The 24,000-nt window shown below is 42.5% G+C and overlaps 1 protein-coding gene across 1 annotated transcript in view; it reads left to right on the top strand.

The window, feature by feature from the left end:
* LOC139533559 (ras-related protein Rap-1b) overlaps window positions 1–24,000 on the top strand; it is a 166,678-nt gene that overhangs the window by 70,430 nt on the left and 72,248 nt on the right. The window contains exon 2 of the mRNA XM_071331691.1: window positions 10,661–10,740. Coding sequence (XP_071187792.1) covers window positions 10,684–10,740 — 57 coding nt within the window. The 5' untranslated portion in view covers window positions 10,661–10,683. The remainder of the gene's footprint in view (window positions 1–10,660; window positions 10,741–24,000) is intronic.

Raw genomic sequence — 24,000 nt, 5'->3', positions numbered from 1 at the left:
TTCAACAGTCTGATGGTGATAGAAGCTGTTCAACAGTCTGATGGTAATAGAAGCTGTTCAACAGTCTGATGGTGATAGAAGCCGTTCAACAGTCTGATGGTAATAGAAGCTGTTCAACAGTCTGATGGTAATAGAAGCTGTTCAACAGTCTGATGGTAATAGAAGCTGTTCAACAGTCTGATGGTGATAGAAGCTGTTCAACAGTCTGATGGTAATAGAAGCTGTTCAACAGTCTGATGGTGATAGAAGCCGTTCAACAGTCTGATGGTAATAGAAGCCGTTCAACAGTCTGATGGTAATAGAAGCCGTTCAACAGTCTGATGGTGATAGAAGCTGTTCAACAGTCTGATGGTAATAGAAGCCGTTCAACAGTCTGATGGTGATAGAAGCTGTTCAACAGTCTGATGGTCATAGAAGCTGTTCAACAGTCTGATGGTGATAGAAGCTGTTCAACAGTCTATCGGTCTTGGTTCCTGATGCACCTGTACTGTCTCTGTCTGTCAGATGGTAACAGGGTGAACAGTCCATGGCTGAGTTGCTTAAGGATCTTCTTGGCTTTCCTGTACCACCGGGTGCTGTAGATTTCCTGAAGGGCAGGCAGTGTGCCCCCCGGTGATGTTGTGGGCTGCCGCACCACCCTCTGGAGAACCATGTGGTTGAGGGCGGAGAAGTTGCCGTACCAGGCGGTGACGCAGCCCGACAGAATGCTCTCAATGGTGCATCTGTAGAGGTTTGTGAGGGTCTTAGGGGCCAAGCCGCCTGAGGTTGTAGAGGCCTTCTTCAACACCGTGTCGGTGCGGCGAAACCATTTCAGGTCCTCGATGATGTCAGAGCACAACAGCACTCAGCACATCATACAGCATAGTACACTACTATGGGCCGTGGTCTAAACTAGTGCACTATATAGGGAGTAGGGTTCTATAGGGCTCTGGTCTAAACTAGTGCACTATATAGGGAGTAGGGTTCTATAGGGCTCTGGTCTAAACTAGTGCACTATATAGGGAGTAGGGTTCTATAGGGCTCTGGTCTAAACTAGTGCACTATATAGGGAGTAGGGTTCTATAGGGCTCTGGTCAAAACTAGTGCACTATATAGGGAGTAGGGTTCCATTTGAGTGTGGGTGGTGTCCTGTCTTCTACTGTCCCTGTCATTACCTGTTGCCCAGAAACAGAGGGACATGACTTCCTGGAGATGTTGTCGAGGAAGTGACAACAACATGTCCTCCTCTATGGGAGTGGACTAGAGGATTCCAACAATAACCCCAATAGAGGAAGTGACAACAACATGTCCTCCTCCTCTATGGGAGTGGACTAGAGGATTCCAACAATAACCCCAATAGAGGAAGTGACAACAACATGTCCTCCTCCTCTATGGGAGTGGACTAGAGGATTCCAACAATAACCCCAATAGAGGAAGTGACAACAACATGTCCTCCTCCTCTATGGGAGTGGACTAGAGGATTCCAACAATAACCCCAATAGAGGAAGTGACAACAACATGTCCTCCTCCTCTATGGGAGTGGACTAGAGGATTCCAACAATAACCTCAATAGAGGAAGTGACAACAACATGTCCTCCTCCTCTATGGGAGTGGACTAGAGGATTCCAACAATAACCTCAATAGAGGAAGTGACAACAACATGTCCTCCTCCTCTATGGGAGTGGACTAGAGGATTCCAACAATAACCCCAATAGAGGAAGTGACAACATGTCCTCCTCTATGGGAGTGGACTAGAGGATTCCAACAATAACCCCAATAGAGGAGGTGACAACAACATGTCCTCCTCTATGGGAGTGGACTAGAGGATTCCAACAATAACCCCAAAAGAGGAAGTGACAACACCAGGGTGTCACCACCAGAGAGTCCGGGGGTGTCTGAAATGACACCCTATTTAACCAACACATTCTCATGTACACCAACGACCTGGGGAATAGTTACAGGGGAGAGGATGAAGGAGTCAATTAGAAGCTGGGGATGATTAGATGACCATGATGGTATGAGGGACAGATTAGGAATGTAGCCAGGACACCGAGGTTAACACCACTACTCTTATGATAACTATCATGGGATCTTTAGTGACCTCAGAGAGTCAGGCCACCAGGGTTAACTTCTTTGGGCTGCAAGCCCGAAGCCGTGCTTCAAAATATATTTTTTAGAAATATTTAACTTTCACACATTAACAAGTCCAATACAGCAAATGAAAGATAAACATCTTGTGAATCCAGCCAACATGTCCGATTTTTAAAATGTTTTACAGCGAAAACACCACGTATATTTATGTTAGCTCACCACCAAATACAAAAAAGGACAGACATTTTTCACAGCACAGGTAGCATGCACAAAACCAACCTAACTAACCAAGAACCAACCAAACTAACCAAGAAACAACTTCATCAGATGACAGTCTTATAACATGTTATACAATAAATCTATGTTTTGTTCGGAAAATGTGCATATAGAGCTACCGTCACAAATAGCACCGAAGCAGCCAGAGTAATTATAGACACCAACGTGAAATACCTAAATACTCATCATAAAACATTTCTGAAAAATACATGGTGTACAGCAAATGAAAGACAAGGATCTTGTGAATCCAGCCAATATTTCCGATTTCTTAAGTGTTTTACAGCGAAAACACAATATAGCATTATATTGGCTTACCACAATAGCCAGAAACACAAGCCATTTACCAGCAGGAAAAGTTAGCGATCGTAACAAACTAGCAAAAGATATATAAGTTTTGACTAACCTTGATAAGCTTCATCAGATGACAGTCCTATAACATCAGGTTATACATACACTTATGTTTTGTTCGAAAATGTGCATATTTAGAGCTGAAATCAGTGGTTATACATTGTGCTAACGTAGCATATTTTTCCCAGAAAGTCCGGATATTTTTATGACACTCAACTATTCTGACCAAATAACTATTCATAAACGTTACTAAAAAATACATGTTGTATAGGAAATGATAGATACACTAGTTCTTAATGCAATCGCCATGTTAGAATTCTAAAAATAACTTCATTACGACATCCAATGGGGTCACGTCATGCCAAGAGCTTTTATTCGACCTCAGATCATGTTATACACTCCATTTCTTCTCTCACTGCCTGTTGACATCTAGTGGAAGGCGTATGAAGTGCATGTATACTAATAAATATCAAGCACATTTATAGGCAGGCCCTAGAACAGAGCATCGATTTCAGATTTTCCACTTCCTGTCAGGAAGTTTGCTGCAAAATGAGTTCTGTTTTACTCACAGATATAATTCAAACTGTTTTAGAAACTAGAGAGTGTTTTCTATCCAATAGTAATAATAATATGCATATTGTACGAGCAAGAATTGAGTACGAGGCCGTTTGAAATGGGCACCTTTTATCCAGGCTACTCAATACTGCCCCTGCAGCCCAAACAGGTTAACACCACTACTGTTATGATAAGTACCATGGGATCTTTAGTGACCACAGAGAGTCAGGACACCGGGGTTAACACCACTACTCTTAAGATAAGTACCATGGGATTTTTAGTGTCCACAGAGAGTCAGGACACCTGTTTAACATCCCATCTGAAAGACAGCACCCTACACAGGGCAATGTCCCCAATCACTGCCCTGGGATATTTATTTTTTAGACCAGAGGAAAGAGTGTCTTCTACTGGCCCTCCAATACCACAACCAGCAGCATCTGGTCTCCCATCCAGGGACCAACCAGGACCAACCCTGCTTAGCTTTAAAGGCAAACTAGCATTGGGATGCAAGGTGGTATACTGCTGGCTTATATAGTGCTCTACATTTGCCCAGAGCACTATGCCCTGGTGAAAAGTAGTGCTCTATGTAGGGAATAGGGTGGCATTTTGGCATGCAGACTCAGAGGGAAAGCAGAAGTCCTGGAGCCAATAGGCAGACAGCATAGAGCTGCTATGTGACCCAGGCTCTGAGAGACAGACTCAGAGGGAAAGCAGAAGTCCTGGAGCCAATAGGCAGACAGCATAGAGCTGCTATATGACCCAGGCTCTGAGAGACAGACTCAGAGGAGCACGCTGGTGACTCACTTCAAACCACGGTGTGTTTGTCACTTTCAATAAAGATTTGGGGTTTTGAATCCTGCTGGTCTATTTTTAATGGAGGTGCCACCGCTCTCTGTCTCTGTCTGTCTCTCTCTCTCTCTCTGTCTATCAATTCAATTTAAGGGCTTTATTGGCATGGGAAACATGTTTACATTGCCAAAGCAAGTAAAATAGATAATAAACAAAACAATATAAAGTGAACAGTTAACATTATACTCACAAAAGTTCCAAACGAATAGAGACATTTCAAATGTTATGTCATTATACAGTGTTGTGATGACGTGCCTCTCTCTGTCTCTCTCCTAACTCTCTGTCTCTCACTCTCTGTCTCTGTCTCTCACTCTCTGTCTCTGTCTCTCACTCTCTGTCTCTGTCTCTCTCCTAACTCTCTGTCTCTGTCTCTGTCCTAACTCTCTGTCTCTGTCTCTCACTCTCTGTCTCTGTCTCTCTCCTAACTCTCTGTCTCTGTCTCTCTTCTAACTCTCTGTCTCTGTCTCTCTCCTAACTCTCTGTCTCTGTCTCTCTTCTAACTCTCTGTCTCTGTCTCTCTCCTAACTCTCTGTCTCTCTCCTAACTCTCTGTCTCTCTCCTAACTCTCTGTCTCTCTCCTAACTCTCTGTCTCTGTCTCTCTCCTAACTCTCTGTCTCTGTCTCTCTTCTAACTCTCTGTCTCTGTCTCTCTCCTAACTCTCTGTCTCTCTTCTAACTCTCTGTCTCTCTCCTAACTCTCTGTCTCTGTCTCTCTCCTAACTCTCTGTCTCTCTCCTAACTCTCTGTCTCTCTCCTAACTCTCTGTCTCTCTCCTCTCTGTCTCTGTCTCTCTCCTAACTCTGTCTCTGTCTCTCTCCTAACTCTCTCTCTCTCTCTCCTATATCTCTCTCTCTCTCTCTGCCTTTCTCTCTCTATCTATCTCTCTCTGTCTCTCTCCTATATCTCTCTCTCTCTCTGCCTTTCTCTCTCTATCTCTCTCTGTCTGTCTCTCTCCTATATCTCTCTCTCTCTGTCTCTCTCCTTCTCTATCCTCTGCTAATATAAATTAAATCTGAGGCATTAGATGACAGCAGAAGTTTAGTTGTGTAGCTCTTAGCATCAGAAAATGCTGAGGGGGTGTTTGTCTTGAATGGCCTATTTCATATTGCATTAGATTTGGGTAAGTGCAGTGAAGTGGGCCGCGTTCCCCTTTAATCGGCCCGCCTAGAGAGAGAGCATCCTCCATCACTCATCAGTCTCGTAGTCTCCAGCCCTGCCTGGCACCAAATACCCACTAAACACCCATGTGACTGACTCCTGCTGTCTCCTCTCTGACTTCCCTTGTCTCCTCCCTTCCTCCACCTCTCTCTACCTCTTCTTTTTCATCCCTCTCATCAGTCTTTGATCTGTCTGGCCTGATCCGTCTGGCCTGGTCAAAATCAAAGAGGTGACAGGATATTTCATGTATTTATGCCTTTGTCCAACTCGGTGCTGCGCTCAGTAAATGTTGGTGGGATTAGCATAAGGGTTGCATGATGCAGAAGGAGAGAGGCGAAGGAGAGAGGTGAAGGAGAGAGGCGAAGGAGAGAGGCGAAGGAGAGAGGCGAAGAGTGTGTGTGTGTGTGTGTGTGTGTGTGTGTGTGTGTGTGTGTGTGTGTGTGTGTGTGTGTGTGTGTGTGTGTGTGTGTGTGTGTGTGTGTGTGTGTGTGTGTGTGTTGACTGCTTAGCCTGAGCTACGGTTCTTGTTTAATGCCGGGTGTAATTTATAGGCCGCTTCTCAGCAAGGCTTTGTTTCTCTAATGAGTTGAAAACAGCATATAAAACATATCCCACAGTGACTGGAACTAATGTCTATACATCTATAGTGACTGGAACTAATGTCTATACATCTATAGTGACTGGAACTAATGTCTATAGTGACTGGAACTAATGTCTATACATCTATAGTGACTGGAACTAATGTCTATACATCTATAGTGACTGGAACTAATGTCTATAGTGACTGGAACTAATGTCTATACATCTATAGTGACTGGAACTAATGTCTATACATCTATAGTGACTGGAACGAATGTCTATACATCCATAGTGACTGGAACTAATGTCTATACATCTATAGTGACTGGAACTAATGTCTATACGTCTATAGTGACTGGAACTAATGTCTATACATCTATAGTGACTGGAACTAATGTCTATACATCTATAGTGACTGGAACTAATGTCTATACATCTATAGTGACTGGAAGTAATGTCTATACATCTATAGTGACTGGAACTAATGTCTATAGTGACTGGAACTAATGTCTATACATCTATAGTGACTGGAACTAATGTCTATAGTGACTGGAACTAATGTCTATAGTGACTGGAACTAATGTCTATACATCTATAGTGACTGGAACTAATGTCTATAGTGACTGGAACTAATGTCTATACATCTATAGTGACTGGAACTAATGTCTATAGTGACTGGAACTAATGTCTATACATCTATAGTGACTGGAACTAATGTCGATACATCTATAGTGACTGGAACTAATGTCTATACATCTATAGTGACTGGAACTAATGTCTATAGTGACTGGAACTAATGTCTATACATCTATAGTGACTGGAACTAATGTCGATACATCTATAGTGACTGGAACTAATGTCTATACATCTATAGTGACTGGAACTAATGTCTATACATCTATAGTGACTGGAACTAATGTCTATACATCTATAGTGACTGGAACTAATGTCTATAGTGACTGGAACTAATGCTATACGTCTATAGTGACTGGAACTAATGTCTATACATCTATAGTGACTGGAACTAATGTCTATACATCTATAGTGACTGGAACTAATGTCTATACATCTATAGTGACTGTAACTAATGCTATACGTCTATAGTGACTGGAACTAATGCTATACGTCTATAGTGACTGGAACTAATGTCTATACATCTATAGTGACTGTAACTAATGTCTATAGTGACTGGAACTAATGTCTATACATCTATAGTGACTGGAACTAATGTCTATACATCTATAGTGACTGGAACTAATGTCTATAGTGACTGGAACTAATGTCTATACATCTATAGTGACTGGAACTAATGTCTATAGTGACTGGAACTAATGTCTATACATCTATAGTGACTGGAACTAATGTCTATACATCTATAGTGACTGGAACTAATGTCTATACATCTATAGTGACTGGAACTAATGTCTATAGTGACTGGAACTAATGTCTATACATCTATAGTGACTGGAACTAATGTCTATAGTGACTGGAACTAATGTCTATACATCTATAGTGACTGGAACTAATGTCTATAGTGACTGGAACTAATGTCTATACATCTATAGTGACTGGAACTAATGTCTATAGTGACTGGAACTAATGTTTATACATCTATAGTGACTGGAACTAATGTCTATAGTGACTGGAACTAATGTCTATACATCTATAGTGACTGGAACTAATGTCGATACATCTATAGTGACTGGAACTAATGTCTATACATCTATAGTGACTGGAACTAATGTCTATAGTGACTGGAACTAATGTCTATACATCTATAGTGACTGGAACTAATGTCTATACATCTATAGTGACTGGAACTAATGTCTATACATCTATAGTGACTGGAACTAATGTCTATACGTCTATAGTGACTGGAACTAATGTCTATACATCTATAGTGACTGGAACTAATGTCTATAGTGACTGGAACTAATGCTATACGTCTATAGTGACTGGAACTAATGTCTATACGTCTATAGTGACTGGAACTAATGTCTATAGTGACTGGAACTAATGTCTATACATCTATAGTGACTGGAACTAATGTCTATACGTCTATAGTGACTGGAACTAATACTATACATCTATAGTGACTGGAACTAATGTCTATACGTCTATAGTGACTGGAACTAATGTCTATACGTCTATAGTGACTGGAACTAATGTCTATACATCTATAGTGACTGGAACTAATGTCTATACATCTATAGTGACTGGAAGTAATGTCTATACATCTATAGTGACTGGAACTAATGTCTATAGTGACTGGAACTAATGTCTATACATCTATAGTGATTGGAACTAATGTCTATAGTGACTGGAACTAATGTCTATACATCTATAGTGACTGGAACTAATGTCTATAGTGACTGGAACTAATGTCTATACATCTATAGTGACTGGAACTAATGTCTATAGTGACTGGAACTAATGTCTATACGTCTATAGTGACTGGAACTAATGTCTATACATCTATAGTGACTGGAAGTAATGTCTATACATCTATAGTGACTGGAACTAATGTCTATAGTGACTGGAACTAATGTCTATACATCTATAGTGACTGGAACTAATGTCTATACATCTATAGTGACTGGAACTAATGTCTATACATCTATAGTGACTGGAACTAATGTCTATACATCTATAGTGACTGGAACTAATGTCTATACATCTATAGTGACTGGAACTAATGTCTATACATCTATAGTGACTGGAACTAATGTCTATACATCTATAGTGACTGGAACTAATGTCTATACATCTATAGTGACTGGATCTAATGTCTATACATCTATAGTGACTGGAACTAATGTCTATACATCTATAGTGACTGGAACTAATGTCTATACATCTATAGTGACTGGAACTAATGTCTATACATCTATAGTGACTGGAACTAATGTCTATACATCTATAGTGACTGGAACTAATGTCTATACATCTATAGTGACTGGAACTAATGCTATACATCTATAGTGACTGGATCTAATGTCTATACATCTATAGTGACTGGAACTAATGTCTATACATCTATAGTGACTGGAACTAATGTCTATATTGACTGGAACTAATGTCTATACGTCTATAGTGACTGGAACTAATGTCTATACGTCTATAGTGACTGGAACTAATGTCTATACATCTATAGTGACTGGAACTAATGTCTATAGTGACTGGAACTAATGTCTATACATCTATAGTGACTGGAACTAATGTCTATAGTGACTGGAACTAATGTCTATAGTGACTGGATCTAATGTTATAAGTCTATAGTGAGTGGAAGTAAAGCTGAATGTTTTACAGATCTACAACTCAACAGTCCTTCTCTCTATAACTGACATACAGTGCTCTGCAGCCCAGTAATTCACTTTATATATGACAGACCAGGGAACAATTCTTAAGTTATTACATGTTAGTTTACCATGTTATTACCATGGTATTACCATGTTATTCTTATGTAATTACCATGCTATTCTCATGTTATTACCATGTTATTACCATATTATTCTCATGTTAGTTCACCACGTTATTACCATGTTATTCTCATGTTATTACCATGTTATTCTCATGTTAGTTTACCACGTTATTACCATGTTATTCTTATGTTATTACCATGTTATTCTCATGTTATTACCATGTTATTACCATATTATTCTCATGTTAGTTCACCACGTTATTACCATGTTATTCTTATGTTATTACCATGTTATTCTTATGTAATTACCATGCTATTCTCATGTTATTACCATGTTATTACCATATTATTCTCATGTTAGTTCACCACGTTATTACCATGTTATTCTCATGTTATTACCATGTTATTCTCATGTTAGTTTAACATGTTATTACCATGTTATTACCATGTTATTCTCATGTTATTACCATGTTATTCTCATGTTAGTTTAACATGTTATTACCATGTTATTACCATGTTATTCTCATGTTAGTTTACCACGTTATTACCATGTTATTCTCATGTTATTACCATGTTATTCTCATGTTAGTTTAACATGTTATTACCATGTTATTACCATGTTATTCTCATGTTAGTTTAACATGTTATTACCATGTTATTACCATGTTATTCTCATGTTATTACCATGTTATTCTCATGTTAGTTTAACATGTTATTACCATGTTATTACCATGTTATTCTCATGTTAGTTTAACATGTTATTACCATGGTATTACCATGTTATTCTCATGTTATTACCATGCTATTCTCATGTTATTACCATATTATTCTCATGTTAGTTCACCACGTTATTACCATGTTATTACCATATTATTCTCATGTTAGTTTACCATGTTATTACCATGTTATTCTCATGTTATTACCATGTTATTCTCATGTTAGTTTACCACGTTATTACCATGTTATTCTTATGTTATTACCATGTTATTCTCATGTTATTACCATGTTATTCTCATGTTAGTTTACCATGTTATTACCATGTTATTCTCATGTTATTACCATGTTATTACCATGTTATTCTCATGTTAGTTTACCACGTTATTACCATGTTATTCTCATGTTAGTTTACCATGTTATTACCATGTTATTCTCATGTTATTACCATGTTATTACCATGTTATTCTCATGTTATTACCATGTTATTACCATGTTATTCTCATGTTAGTTTACCACGTTATTACCATGTTATTCTCATGTTATTATCATGTTATTCCCATGTTATTACCATGTTATTCTCATGTTAGTTTACCATGTTATTACCATGTTATTCTCATATTAGTTCACCATGTTATTACCAGATGTTGAGTTGTTTAACTGACCCTGGCCTCCTCTGTCTCTCTACAGGGTGACACCAGACACAGTGAACGATGCGTGAATACAAGTTAGTAGTCCTCGGCTCTGGAGGTGTGGGCAAGTCTGCTCTGGTAAGTTATCCCTCTCTCTCTCTCCATCTGTCTCCAACCCCCTTTGGGTCGCACACTGGCCATAGGTTTGGGTCGCACACTGGCCATAGGTTTGGGTCGCACACTGGCCATCCTACTGGCCATAGGTTACCTAAATAGAACCTAGTTCATCCTACTGGCCATAGGTTACCTAAATAGAACCTAGTTCATCCTACTGGCCATAGGTTACCTAAATAGAACCGAGTTCATCCTACTGGCCATAGGTTACCTAAATAGAACATAGTTCATCCTACTGGTCATAGGTTACCTAAATAGAACCTAGTTCATCCTACTGGCCATAGGTTACCTAAATAGAACCTAGTTCATCCTACTGGTCATAGGTTACCTATATAGAACCTAGTTCATCCTACTGGTCATAGGTTACCTAAATAGAACCTAGTTCATCCTACTGGTCATAGGTTACCTAAATAGAACCTAGTTCATCCTACTGGTCATAGGTTACCTAAATAGAACCTAGTTCATCCTACTGGCTTCTTAAGGCTGTAGTATTCAGTACAGTGCTTGGTTAGTTCCATAGATTACCCCGGGACCAGATCATGGACCGAAGGTTGAGAAACACTACTGGAACACAGCGTTTCTCAATCCTGGTCCTGGGGACCCAACGAGGGGCACATGTCTCTGTCCCCAAGTAATAACACAGTAGCTTCAACTCATTTCAAGCAGGTGTCTGTGTGTTTTGGCAAAAACTAAAATGTTGGGCCCCAGGACTTTTTTCTCTGACCAGAGGAACTGGGTTGTATAGTGTCTGACCAGAGGAACTGGGTTGTATAGTCTCAGAGGAACTGGGTTGTATAGTCTCTGACCAGAGGAACTGGGTTGTATAGTCTCTGACCAGAGGAACTGGGTTGTATAGTCTCAGAGGAACTGGGTGGTATAGTCTCAGACCAGAGGAACTGGGTTGTATAGTCTCTGACCAGAGGAACTGGGTTGTATAGTCTCTGACCAGAGGAACTGGGTTGTATAGTCTCAGACCAGAGGAACTGGGTTGTATAGTCTCTGACCAGAGGAACTGGGTTGTATAGTCTCTGACCAGAGGAACTGGGTTGTATTGTCTCTGACCAGAGGAACTGGGTTGTATTGTCTCTGACCAGAGGAACTGGGTTGTATAGTCTCTGACCAGAGGAACTGGGTTGTATTGTCTCTGACCAGAGGAACTGGGTTGTATAGTCTCTGACCAGAGGAACTGGGTTGTATTGTCTCTGACCAGAGGAACTGGGTTGTATAGTCTCTGACCAGAGGAACTGGGTTGTATTGTCTCTGACCAGAGGAACTGGGTTGTATAGTCTCTGACCAGAGGAACTGGGTTGTATTGTCTCTGACCAGAGGAACTGGGTTGTATAGTCTCTGACCAGAGGAACTGGGTTGTATTGTCTCTGACCAGAGGAACTGGGTTGTATAGTCTCTGACCAGAGGAACTGGGTTGTATTGTCTCTGACCAGAGGAACTGGGTTGTATAGTCTCTGACCAGAGGAACTGGGTTGTATTGTCTCTGACCAGAGGAACTGGGTTGTATAGTCTCTGACCAGAGGAACTGGGTTGTATAGTCTCTGACCAGAGGAACTGGGTTGTATAGTCTCTGACCAGAGGAACTGGGTTGTATAGTCTCTGACCAGAGGAACTGGGTTGTATAGTCTCTGACCAGAGGAACTGGGTTGTATAGTCTCTGACCAGAGGAACTGGGTTGTATAGTCTCTGACCAGAGGAACTGGGTTGTATAGTCTCTGACCAGAGGAACTGGGTTGTATTGTCTCTGACCAGAGGAACTGGGTTGTATAGTCTCTGACCAGAGGAACTGGGTTGTATTGTCTCTGACCAGAGGAACTGGGTTGTATAGTCTCTGACCAGAGGAACTGGGTTGTATTGTCTCTGACCAGAGGAACTGGGTTGTATAGTCTCTGACCAGAGGAACTGGGTTGTATTGTCTCTGACCAGAGGAACTGGGTTGTATAGTCTCTGACCAGAGGAACTGGGTTGTATTGTCTCTGACCAGAGGAACTGGGTTGTATAGTCTCTGACCAGAGGAACTGGGTTGTATTGTCTCTGACCAGAGGAACTGGGTTGTATAGTCTCTGACCAGAGGAACTGGGTTGTATTGTCTCTGACCAGAGGAACTGGGTTGTATAGTCTCTGACCAGAGGAACTGGGTTGTATTGTCTCTGACCAGAGGAACTGGGTTGTATAGTCTCTGACCAGAGGAACTGGGTTGTATTGTCTCTGACCAGAGGAACTGGGTTGTATAGTCTCTGACCAGAGGAACTGGGTTGTATTGTCTCTGACCAGAGGAACTGGGTTGTATAGTCTCTGACCAGAGGAACTGGGTTGTATTGTCTCTGACCAGAGGAACTGGGTTGTATAGTCTCTGACCAGAGGAACTGGGTTGTATAGTCTCTGACCAGAGGAACTGGGTTGTATAGTCTCTGACCAGAGGAACTGGGTTGTATAGTCTCTGACCAGAGGAACTGGGTTGTATAGTCTCTGACCAGAGGAACTGGGTTGTATAGTCTCTGACCAGAGGAACTGGGTTGTATAGTCTCTGACCAGAGGAACTGGGTTGTATAGTCTCTGACCAGAGGAACTGGGTTGTATTGTCTCTGACCAGAGGAACTGGGTTGTATAGTCTCTGACCAGAGGAACTGGGTTGTATTGTCTCTGACCAGAGGAACTGGGTTGTATAGTCTCTGACCAGAGGAACTGGGTTGTATTGTCTCTGACCAGAGGAACTGGGTTGTATAGTCTCTGACCAGAGGAACTGGGTTGTATTGTCTCTGACCAGAGGAACTGGGTTGTATAGTCTCTGACCAGAGGAACTGGGTTGTATTGTCTCTGACCAGAGGAACTGGGTTGTATAGTCTCTGACCAGAGGAACTGGGTTGTATTGTCTCTGACCAGAGGAACTGGGTTGTATAGTCTCTGACCAGAGGAACTGGGTTGTATTGTCTCTGACCAGAGGAACTGGGTTGTATAGTCTCTGACCAGAGGAACTGGGTTGTATAGTCTCTGACCAGAGGAACTGGGTTGTATAGTCTCTGACCAGAGGAACTGGGTTGTATTGTCTCTGACCAGAGGAACTGGGTTGTATTGTCTCTGACCAGAGGAACTGGGTTGTATAGTCTCTGACCAGAGGAACTGGGTTGTATAGTCTCTGACCAGAGGAACTGGGTTGTCTAGTCTCTGAACCGCCGTCCTGGCGATCCCTCTCTCCCAGGAGACCCGTGTCCTTAGCTGGGTCACAGAGGGGTTATGAGAACGTCAGTTGTCATCGTTTAGCATTCCTTCTAACACTCTCTTTCTCCATCTCTCCATCCCTCCATCACTATATCCCTCCATCACTATATCCCTCCATCTCTCATCACTCTATTTCTCCATCCCTCCTCCCCTTCATCCCTTCATCTTTCCATCACTCCATCCCTCCTCCCCTCTATCCTTCCATTCCTCCATCCCTCCTCCCCTCTATCCTTCCATTCCTTCATCCCTCCCTCCATCTCTTCCCCCCTCCCCTTCCATCCCCACTGTAACATCATCATGTGTATTGCTGTGTGACTCTAAATGTATTTCTGGTGCTGCAACAAACATGATCATGTGTTGGAATGTACAGATTGTTATCTCACTGTTGCTAGGAAGACATGTCACTGAGGTCGGAGATATGAATAGAGGTCGGAGATGTGAATAGAGGTCGGAGATGTGAATAGAGGTCGGAGATGTGAATAGAGGTCGGAGATGTGAATAGAGGTCGGAGATGTGAATAGAGGTCGGAGATGTGAATAGAGGTCGGAGATGTGAATAGAGGTCGGAGATGTGAATAGAGGTCGGAGATGTGAATAGAGGTCGGAGATGTGAATAGAGGTCGGAGATGTGAATAGAGGTCGGAGATGTGAATAGAGGTCGGAGATGTGAATAGAGGTCGGAGATGTGAATAGAGGTCGGAGATGTGAATAGAGGTCGGAGATAGGAATAGAGGTCGGAGATAGGAATAGAGGTCGGAGATAGGAATAGAGGTCGGAGATAGGAATAGAGGTCGGAGATAGGAATAGAGGTCACACGCCATTAGATCTTCTGAACAGATCATCGACTGTTTATTGATCTGATGAAATACACGCCATGTCATTCAGAGAGGAACCTCTAATGGCGACCCCTGTACACACTGCCATATGAAGACAGACTGAAACCTTCTGTCCCATTTTAGAATGGCTAGCGTGTTCTTTGGGTGACCCTCGCGTACTGTTTTATAAAGTAGCTGGGGCCTTTTAGAATGGCTAGCGTGTTCTTTGGGTGACCCTCGCGTACTGTTTTATAAAGTAGCTGGGCCTTTTAGAATGGCTAGCGTGTTCTTTGGGTGACCCTCGCGTACTGTTTTATAAAGTAGCTGGGCCTTTTAGAACGGCTAACGATAGCATGTTTATCTCTCCATGTGGTCTGAATGTGTTGTCTCTACGTAGGCTAACTTTCTCCTAGCGCACCAGGCTAGTTAGTTCCATCCCACTGATCACCAACAGTGTGAGAGACAGAGGTCCTACTGGTGACACCATGGAGTCATTCTACTATGGGCAGAACAAGCAAACACCCCATTGGTTCTTTCTTCCTTTACATCCCTCTATATCCCTCTATATCCCTTTACATCCCTCTATATCCCTCTACATCCCTCTACATCCCTTTACATCCCTCTATATCCATCTACATCCCTCTACATCCCTTTACATCCCTCTACATCCCTTTACATCCCTCTATATCCCTTTATATCTCTCTATATCCCTCTATATCCCTCTACACCCCTCTATATCCCTCTATATCCCTTTATATCCCTATCTTATCATCACTTCCTCCCCATTTCGCTCTCGCTCTCTCTCGGTCTCTCTCGGTCTCTCTCTCTCTCTCTCGGTTTCTCTCTGTCTCTCTCTCTCTCTGTACGCTTGACCTCCCATTACATAGCAGGAATGCAGCCTCCCCCTGTATTGTCCATTAGTTCTAATTGGATCACTATAGAAGTGGTGGTGTAGAGAACTCCATTAGTTCTAATTGGATCACTATAGAAGTGGTGGTGTAGAGAACTCCATTAGTTCTAATTGGATCACTATAGAAGTGGTGGTGTAGAGAACTCCATTAGTTTTAATTGGATCACTATAGAAGTGGTGGTGTAGAGAACTCCATTAGTTCTAATTGGATCACTATAGAAGTGGTGGTGTAGAGAACTCCATTAGTTCTAATTGGATCACTATAGAAGTGGTGGTGTATAGAACTCCATTAGTTCTAATTGGATCACTATATAAGTGGTGGTGTAGAGAACTCCATTAGTTCTAATTGGATCACTATATAAGTGGTGGTGTATAGAACTCCATTAGTTCTAATTGGATCACTATATAAGTGGTGGTGTAGAGAACTCCATTAGTTCTAATTGGATCACTATAGAAGTGGTGGTGTAGAGAACTCCATTAGTTCTAATTGGATCACTATAGAAGTGGTGGTGTAGAGAACTCCATTAGTTCTAATTGGATCACTATAGAAGTGGTGATGTAGAGAACTCCATTAGTTCTAATTGGATCACTATATAAGTGGTGGTGTATAGAACTCCATTAGTTCTAATTGGATCACTATATAAGTGGTGGTGTAGAGAACTCCATTAGTTCTAATTGGATCACTATAGAAGTGGTGGTGTAGAGAACTCCATTAGTTCTAATTGGATCACTATAGAAGTGGTGGTGTAGAGAACTCCATTAGTTCTAATTGGATCACTATATAAGTGGTGGTGTAGAGAACTCCATTAGTTCTAATTGGATCACTATAGAAGTGGTGGTGTATAGAACTCCATTAGTTCTAATTGGATCACTATAGAAGTGGTGGTGTAGAGAACTCCATTAGTTCTAATTGGATCACTATAGAAGTGGTGGTGTAGAGAACTCCATTAGTTCTAATTGGATCACTATAGAAGTGGTGGTGTAGAGAACTCCATTAGTTCTAATTGGATCACTATAGAAGTGGTGGTGTAGAGAACTCCATTAGTTCTAATTGGATCACTATATAAGTGGTGGTGTAGAGAACTCCATTAGTTCTAATTGGATCACTATAGAAGTGGTGGTGTAGAGAACTCCATTAGTTCTAATTGGATCACTATAGAAGTGGTGGTGTAGAGAACTCCATTAGTTCTAATTGGATCACTATAGAAGTGGTGGTGTAGAGAACTCCATTAGTTCTAATTGGATCACTATAGAAGTGGTGGTGTATAGAACTCCATTAGTTCTAATTGGATCACTATAGAAGTGGTGGTGTAGAGAACTCCATTAGTTCTAATTGGGTCACTATAGAAGTGGTGGTGTAGAGAACTCCATTAGTTCTAATTGGATCACTATATAAGTGGTGGTGTAGAGAACTCCATTAGTTCTAATTGGATCACTATAGAAGTGGTGGTGTATAGAACTCCATTAGTTCTAATTGGATCACTATAGAAGTGCTGGTGTAGAGAACTCCATTAGTTCTAATTGGATCACTATAGAAGTGGTGGTGTAGAGAACTCCATTAGTTCTAATTGGATCACTATAGAAGTGGTGGTGTAGAGAACTCCATTAGTTCTAATTGGATCACTATAGAAGTGGTGGTGTAGAGAACTCCATTAGTTCTAATTGGATCACTATAGAAGTGGTGGTGTAGAGAACTCCATTAGTTCTAATTGGATCACTATATAAGTGGTGGTGTAGAGAACTCCATTAGTTCTAATTGGATCACTATATAAGTGGTGGTGTAGAGAACTCCATTAGTTCTAATTGGATCACTATAGAAGTGGTGGTGTAGAGAACTCCATTAGTTCTAATTGGATCACTATAGAAGTGGTGGTGTAGAGAACTCCATTAGTTCTAATTGGATCACTATAGAAGTGGTGGTGTAGAGAACTCCATTTAGTTCTAATTGGATCACTATAGAAGTGGTGGTGTAGAGAACTCCATTAGTTCTAATTGGATCACTATAGAAGTGGTGGTGTAGAGAACTCCATTAGTTCTAATTGGATCACTATAGAAGTGGTGGTGTAGAGAACTCCATTAGTTCTAATTGGATCACTATATAAGTGGTGGTGTAGAGAACTCCATTAGTTCTAATTGGATCACTATAGAAGTGGTGGTGTAGAGAACTCCATTAGTTCTAATTGGATCACTATAGAAGTGGTGGTGTAGAGAACTCCATTAGTTCTAATTGGATCACTATATAAGTGGTGGTGTAGAGAACTCCATTAGTTCTAATTGGATCACTATAGAAGTGGTGGTGTAGAGAACTCCATTAGTTCTAATTGGATCACTATAGAAGTGGTGGTGTAGAGAACTCCATTAGTTCTAATTGGATCACTATAGAAGTGGTGGTGTAGAGAACTCCATTTAGTTCTAATTGGATCACTATAGAAGTGGTGGTGTAGAGAACTCCATTAGTTCTAATTGGATCACTATAGAAGTGGTGGTGTAGAGAACTCCATTAGTTCTAATTGGATCACTATAGAAGTGGTGGTGTAGAGAACTCCATTAGTTCTAATTGGATCACTATATAAGTGGTGGTGTAGAGAACTCCATTAGTTCTAATTGGATCACTATAGAAGTGGTGGTGTAGAGAACTCCATTAGTTCTAATTGGATCACTATAGAAGTGGTGGTGTAGAGAACTCCATTAGTTCTAATTGGATCACTATATAAGTGGTGGTGTAGAGAACTCCATTTGTTCTAATTGGATCACTATATAAGTGGTGGTGTAGAGAACTCCATTTAGTTCTAATTGGATCACTATATAAGTGGTGATGTAGAGAACTCCATTTAGTTCTAATTGGATCACTATAGAAGTGGTGGTGTAGAGAACTCCATTAGTTCTAATTGGATCACTATAGAAGTGGTGGTGTAGAGAACTCCATTTAGTTCTAATTGGATCACTATAGAAGTGGTGGTGTAGAGAACTCCATTTAGTTCTAATTGGATCACTATAGAAGTGGTGGTGTAGAGAACTCCATTTAGTTCTAATTGGATCACTATATAAGTGGTGGTGTAGAGAACTCCATTAGTTCTAATTGGATCACTATATAAGTGGTGGTGTAGAGAACTCCATTAGTTCTAATTGGATCACTATAGAAGTGGTGGTGTAGAGAACTCCATTAGTTCTAATTGGATCACTATAGAAGTGGTGGTGTAGAGAACTCCATTAGTTCTAATTGGATCACTATAGAAGTGGTGGTGTAGAGAACTCCATTAGTTCTAATTGGATCACTATATAAGTGGTGGTGTAGAGAACTCCATTAGTTCTAATTGGATCACTATAGAAGTGGTGGTGTAGAGAACTCCATTAGTTCTAATTGGATCACTATATAAGTGGTGATGTAGAGAACTCCATTTAGTTCTAATTGGATCACTATATAAGTGGTGGTGTAGAGAACTCCATTAGTTCTAATTGGATCACTATATAAGTGGTGGTGTAGAGAACTCCATTAGTTCTAATTGGATCACTATAGAAGTGGTGATGTAGAGAACTCCATTTAGTTCTAATTGGATCACTATATAAGTGGTGGTGTAGAGAACTCCATTAGTTCTAATTGGATCACTATAGAAGTGGTGGTGTAGAGAACTCCATTAGTTCTAATTGGATCACTATAGAAGTGGTGGTGTAGAGAACTCCATTAGTTCTAATTGGATCACTATAGAAGTGGTGGTGTAGAGAACTCCATTAGTTCTAATTGGATCACTATATAAGTGGTGGTGTAGAGAACTCCATTAGTTCTAATTGGATCACTATAGAAGTGGTGGTGTAGAGAACTCCATTAGTTCTAATTGGATCACTATAGAAGTGGTGGTGTAGAGAACTCCATTAGTTCTAATTGGATCACTATAGAAGTGGTGGTGTAGAGAACTCCATCAGTTCTAATTGGATCACTATATAAGTGGTGGTGTAGAGAACTCCATCAGTTCTAATTGGATCACTATATAAGTGGTGGTGTAGAGAACTCCATTAGTTCTAATTGGATCACTATAGAAGTGGTGATGTAGAGAACTCCATTAGTTCTAATTGGATCACGATAGAAGTGGTGATGTAGAGAACTCCATTAGTTCTAATTGGATCACTATATAAGTGGTGGTGTAGAGAACTCCATTAGTTCTAATTGGATCACTATAGAAGTGGTGGTGTAGAGAACTCCATTAGTTCTAATTGGATCGAGAGAGAGAGGGAGAGAGAGAGAGGGAGAGAGACTCAAGTCAGAGTCCAGGCCACAGAGCGGTGCCTTGCCACAGCCCGTAACTAGGCAACGGGTGTAACAGTTGCAGCGTGGGAACCAGGGCGCCGCCGCGAGTGGGTTTTACACACAACCTCCCTTGGCTTTTTTTCCCAGGACATATGATTTAGTGTAGAGAAAGGAACAGAGGGCGAGGTGAAGCGTGAGCAAAACCCTCTCACAGAGGCAGGGTACTCATGTGATCCAGCTTCCCCCAATCCAGATGTAGAGGGGGGGGTGGGAGGGAGAGAGATTCTGTCAGACTTTGCCTCTGACAGTTTATCTCAGTAAGACAAAAATAATGGTGTTGCAAAAAAAAGTCCAGTTGCCAAGACAACACATACAAACTCCATCTAGACACTGTTGCCTTAGAGCACACAAAAAACTATACATACCTCGGCCTAAACATCAGCACCAAGGGTAACTTCCACAATGCTGTGAACCATCTGAGAGACAAGGCAAGAAGGGCCTAAAACGCCATCAAAAGGAACATCAAATTCGACATACCAGTTAGGATCTGGCTAAAAATACTTGAATCATTTATAGAACCCATTTCCCTTTATGGTTGTGAGGTCTCGGGTCCGCTCAACAACCGATAATTCACAAAATGGGACAAACACCAAATTGAGACTCTGCATGCAGAATTCTGCAAAAACATCCTCAGTGTACAACGTAAAACACTAAATAATGCACGCAGAGCGGAATTAGGCCGATACCCGCTAATTATCAAAATCCAGAAAAGAGACGTTCAATTCTACAACCACCTAAAAGGAAGCGATTCCCAAACCTTCCGTAACAAAGCCATCACCCACAGAGAGATGAACCTGGAGAAGAGTCCCCTAAGCAAGCTGGTCCTGGGGCTCTGTTCACAAACACACCCCACAGAGCCCCAGCACAGCAACACAATTAGACCCAACCAAATCATGAGAAAACAAAAAGATAATTACTTGAATTAACAAAAAAACTGAGCAAACTACAATGCTATTTGGCCCTAAACAGAGAGTACACAGTGGCAGAATACCTGACCACTGTGACTGCCCCAAACTTAAGGAAAGCTTTGACTATGTACAGACTCAGTGAGCATAGCCTTGCTATTGAGAAAGGCCGCCGTAGGCAGACCTGGCTCTCAAGAGAAGACAGGCTATGTGCACACTGTCCACAACATGAGGTGGAAACTGAGCTGCACTTCCTAACCTCCTGCCAAATGTATGACCATATTAGAGACACATATTTCCCTCAGATTACACAGATCCACAAATAATTTGAAAACAAACCCGATTTTGATAAACTCCCATTTCTACTGGGTGAAATACCACAGTGTTCCATCACAGCAGCAAGATTTGTGACCTGTTGCCACAAGAAAAGGGCAACCAGTGAAGAACAAACACCATTATATATACAACCCATATTTATGTTTATTTATTTTCCCTTTTGTACTTTAACTATTTGCACATTTTTACAACACTGTATATAGACATAATGTGACATTTGAAATGTCTTTATTCTTTTAAAACTTTTGTGGGTGTTAATGTTTACTGTTCATTTTCAATTTTTGAGAGAGAGAGATATGAGTGAATGAGAGGATTTTTTATTTATTTAACCTTTATTTAACTAGTCAAGTCATTTTAAGAACAAATTCTTATTTACAGTGACTGCCTACCCTGGCCAAACCCTAACGACGCTGGGCCAATTGTGCGCCGCCCCTATGGGACTCCCAATCACGGCCGGTTGTGATACAGCCTGGAATCGAACCAGGGTCTGTAGTGACGCCTCTAGCACTGAGATGCAGTGTCTTAGATCGCTGCGCCACTCGGGAGGATGAAGTGCTAACACCAGACTTTCCTCTGCCAGGCTGGTCTTTCCTCTGCCAGGCTGGTCTTTCCTCTGTCAGGCTGGTCTTTCCTCTGCCAGGCTGGTCTTTCCTCTGCCAGGCTGGTCTTTCCTCTGCCAGGCTGGTCTTTCCTCTGTCAGGCTGGTCTTTCCTCTGCCAGGCTGGTCTTTCCTCTGTCAGGTTGGTCTTTCCTCTGCCAGGCTGGTCTTTCCTCTGCCAGGTTGGTCTTTCCTCTGCCAGGCTGGTCTTTCCTCTGCCCGGCTGGTCTTTCCTCTGCCAGGCTGGTCTTTCCTCTGCCAGGCTGGTCTTTCCTCTGCCAGGCTGGTCTTTCCTTTGCCAGGCTGGTCTTTCCACTGCCAGGCTGGTCTTTCATCTGTCAGGCTGGTCTTTCCTCTGTCAGGCTGGTCTTTCCTCTACCAGGCTGGTCTTTCCTCTGCCAGGCTGGTCTTTCCTCTGCCAGGCTGGTCTTTCCTCTGCCAGGCTGGACTTTCCTCTGCCAGGCTGATCTTTCCTCTGTCAGGTTGGTCTTTCCTCTGCCAGGCTGGTCTTTCCTCTGTCAGGCTGATCTTTCCTCTGCCAGGCTGGTCTTTCCTCTGCCAGGCTGGTCTTTCCTCTGCCAGGTTGGTCTTTCCTCTGCCAGGCTGGTCTTTCCTCTGCCAGGCTGGTCTTTCCTCTGCCAGGCTGGTCTTTCCTCTGCCAGGTTGGTCTTTCCTCTGCCAGGTTGGTCTTTCCTCTGCCAGGTTGGTCTTTCCTCTGCCAGGCTGGTCTTTCCTCTGCCAGGCTGTTCTTTCCTCTGCCAGGCTGGTCTTTCCTCTGCCAGGCTGGTCTTTCCTCTGCCAGGTTGGTCTTTCCTCTGCCAGGTTGGTCTTTCCTCTGCCAGGCTGGTCTTTCCTCTGCCAGGCTGGTCTTTCCTCTGTCAGGCTGGTCTTTCCTCTACCAGGCTGGTCTTTCCTCTGCCAGGCTGGTCTTTCCTCTGCCAGGCTGGTCTTTCCTCTGCCAGGCTGGACTTTCCTCTGCCAGGCTGATCTTTCCTCTATCAGGTTGGTCTTTCCTCTGCCAGGCTGATCTTTCCTCTGCCAGGCTGGTCTTTCCTCTGCCAGGCTGGTCTTTCCTCTGCCAGGTTGGTCTTTCCTCTGCCAGGCTGGTCTTTCCTCTGCCAGGCTGGTCTTTCCTCTGCCAGGCTGGTCTTTCCTCTGCCAGGTTGGTCTTTCCTCTGCCAGGTTGGTCTTTCCTCTGCCAGGTTGGTCTTTCCTCTGCCAGGCTGGTCTTTCCTCTGCCAGGCTGGTCTTTCCTCTGCCAGGCTGGTCTTTCCTCTGCCAGGCTGGTCTTTCCTCTGCCAGGCTGGTCTTTCCTCTGCCAGGCTGGTCTTTCCTCTGCCAGGTTGGTCTTTCCTCTGCCAGGTTGGTCTTTCCTCTGTCAGGCTGGTCTTTACTCTGTCAGGCTGGTCTTTACTCTGTCAGGCTGGTCTTTACTCTGTCAGGCTGGTCTTTCCTCTGCCAGGCTGGTCTTTCCTCTGCCAGGCTGGTCTTTCCTCTGCCAGGCTGGTCTTTCCTCTGCCAGGCTGGTCTTTCCTCTGCCAGGCTGGTCTTTCCTCTGCCAGGCTGGTCTTTCCTCTGCCAGGTTGGTCTTTCCTCTGCCAGGCTGGACTTTCCTCTGTCAGGCTGGTCTTTACTCTGTCAGGCTGGTCTTTACTCTGTCAGGCTGGTCTTTCCTCTGCCAGGCTGGTCTTTCCTCTGCCAGGCTGGTCTTTCCTCTGCCAGGCTGGTCTTTCCTCTGTCAGGCTGGTCTTTCCTCTGCCAGGCTGGTCTTTCCTCTGTCAGCCTTTGGGTTAGGCTTTCCTCTCTCTGGCCATCTCTCTCTCTCTCTCTCTCTCTCTCTGTGTCTCTCTCTGTCTCTCTCTCTCTCTCTCTCTGTCTATCTCTCTCTTTCTCTCTCTCTCTCTACATGTCACTAGTAAGAAGCTCTGGTTCGCTCTATGAATGAATCTGGGTAAAGAATCCCAGGCTTCTGACGAGGGAGGGGCTGAAAAGCAATTATCTAATTTCAATGAGATCCTTTTTCCTCCTCCTGTCTTCCGTCACTCTCTCTCCCTTTCTTTTCACCACTCTCTCCTTCTCCAAAGATCTTCTGTCTCCAGTGCCCTAGAATAGGTCTCACACTCACTCCCC

This window comes from Salvelinus alpinus, chromosome 11 (assembly GCF_045679555.1).
Source record: "Salvelinus alpinus chromosome 11, SLU_Salpinus.1, whole genome shotgun sequence".
Classification (NCBI taxonomy): Eukaryota; Metazoa; Chordata; class Actinopteri; order Salmoniformes; family Salmonidae; genus Salvelinus; species Salvelinus alpinus.
This window is presented reverse-complemented; position numbering and strand designations above follow the sequence as displayed.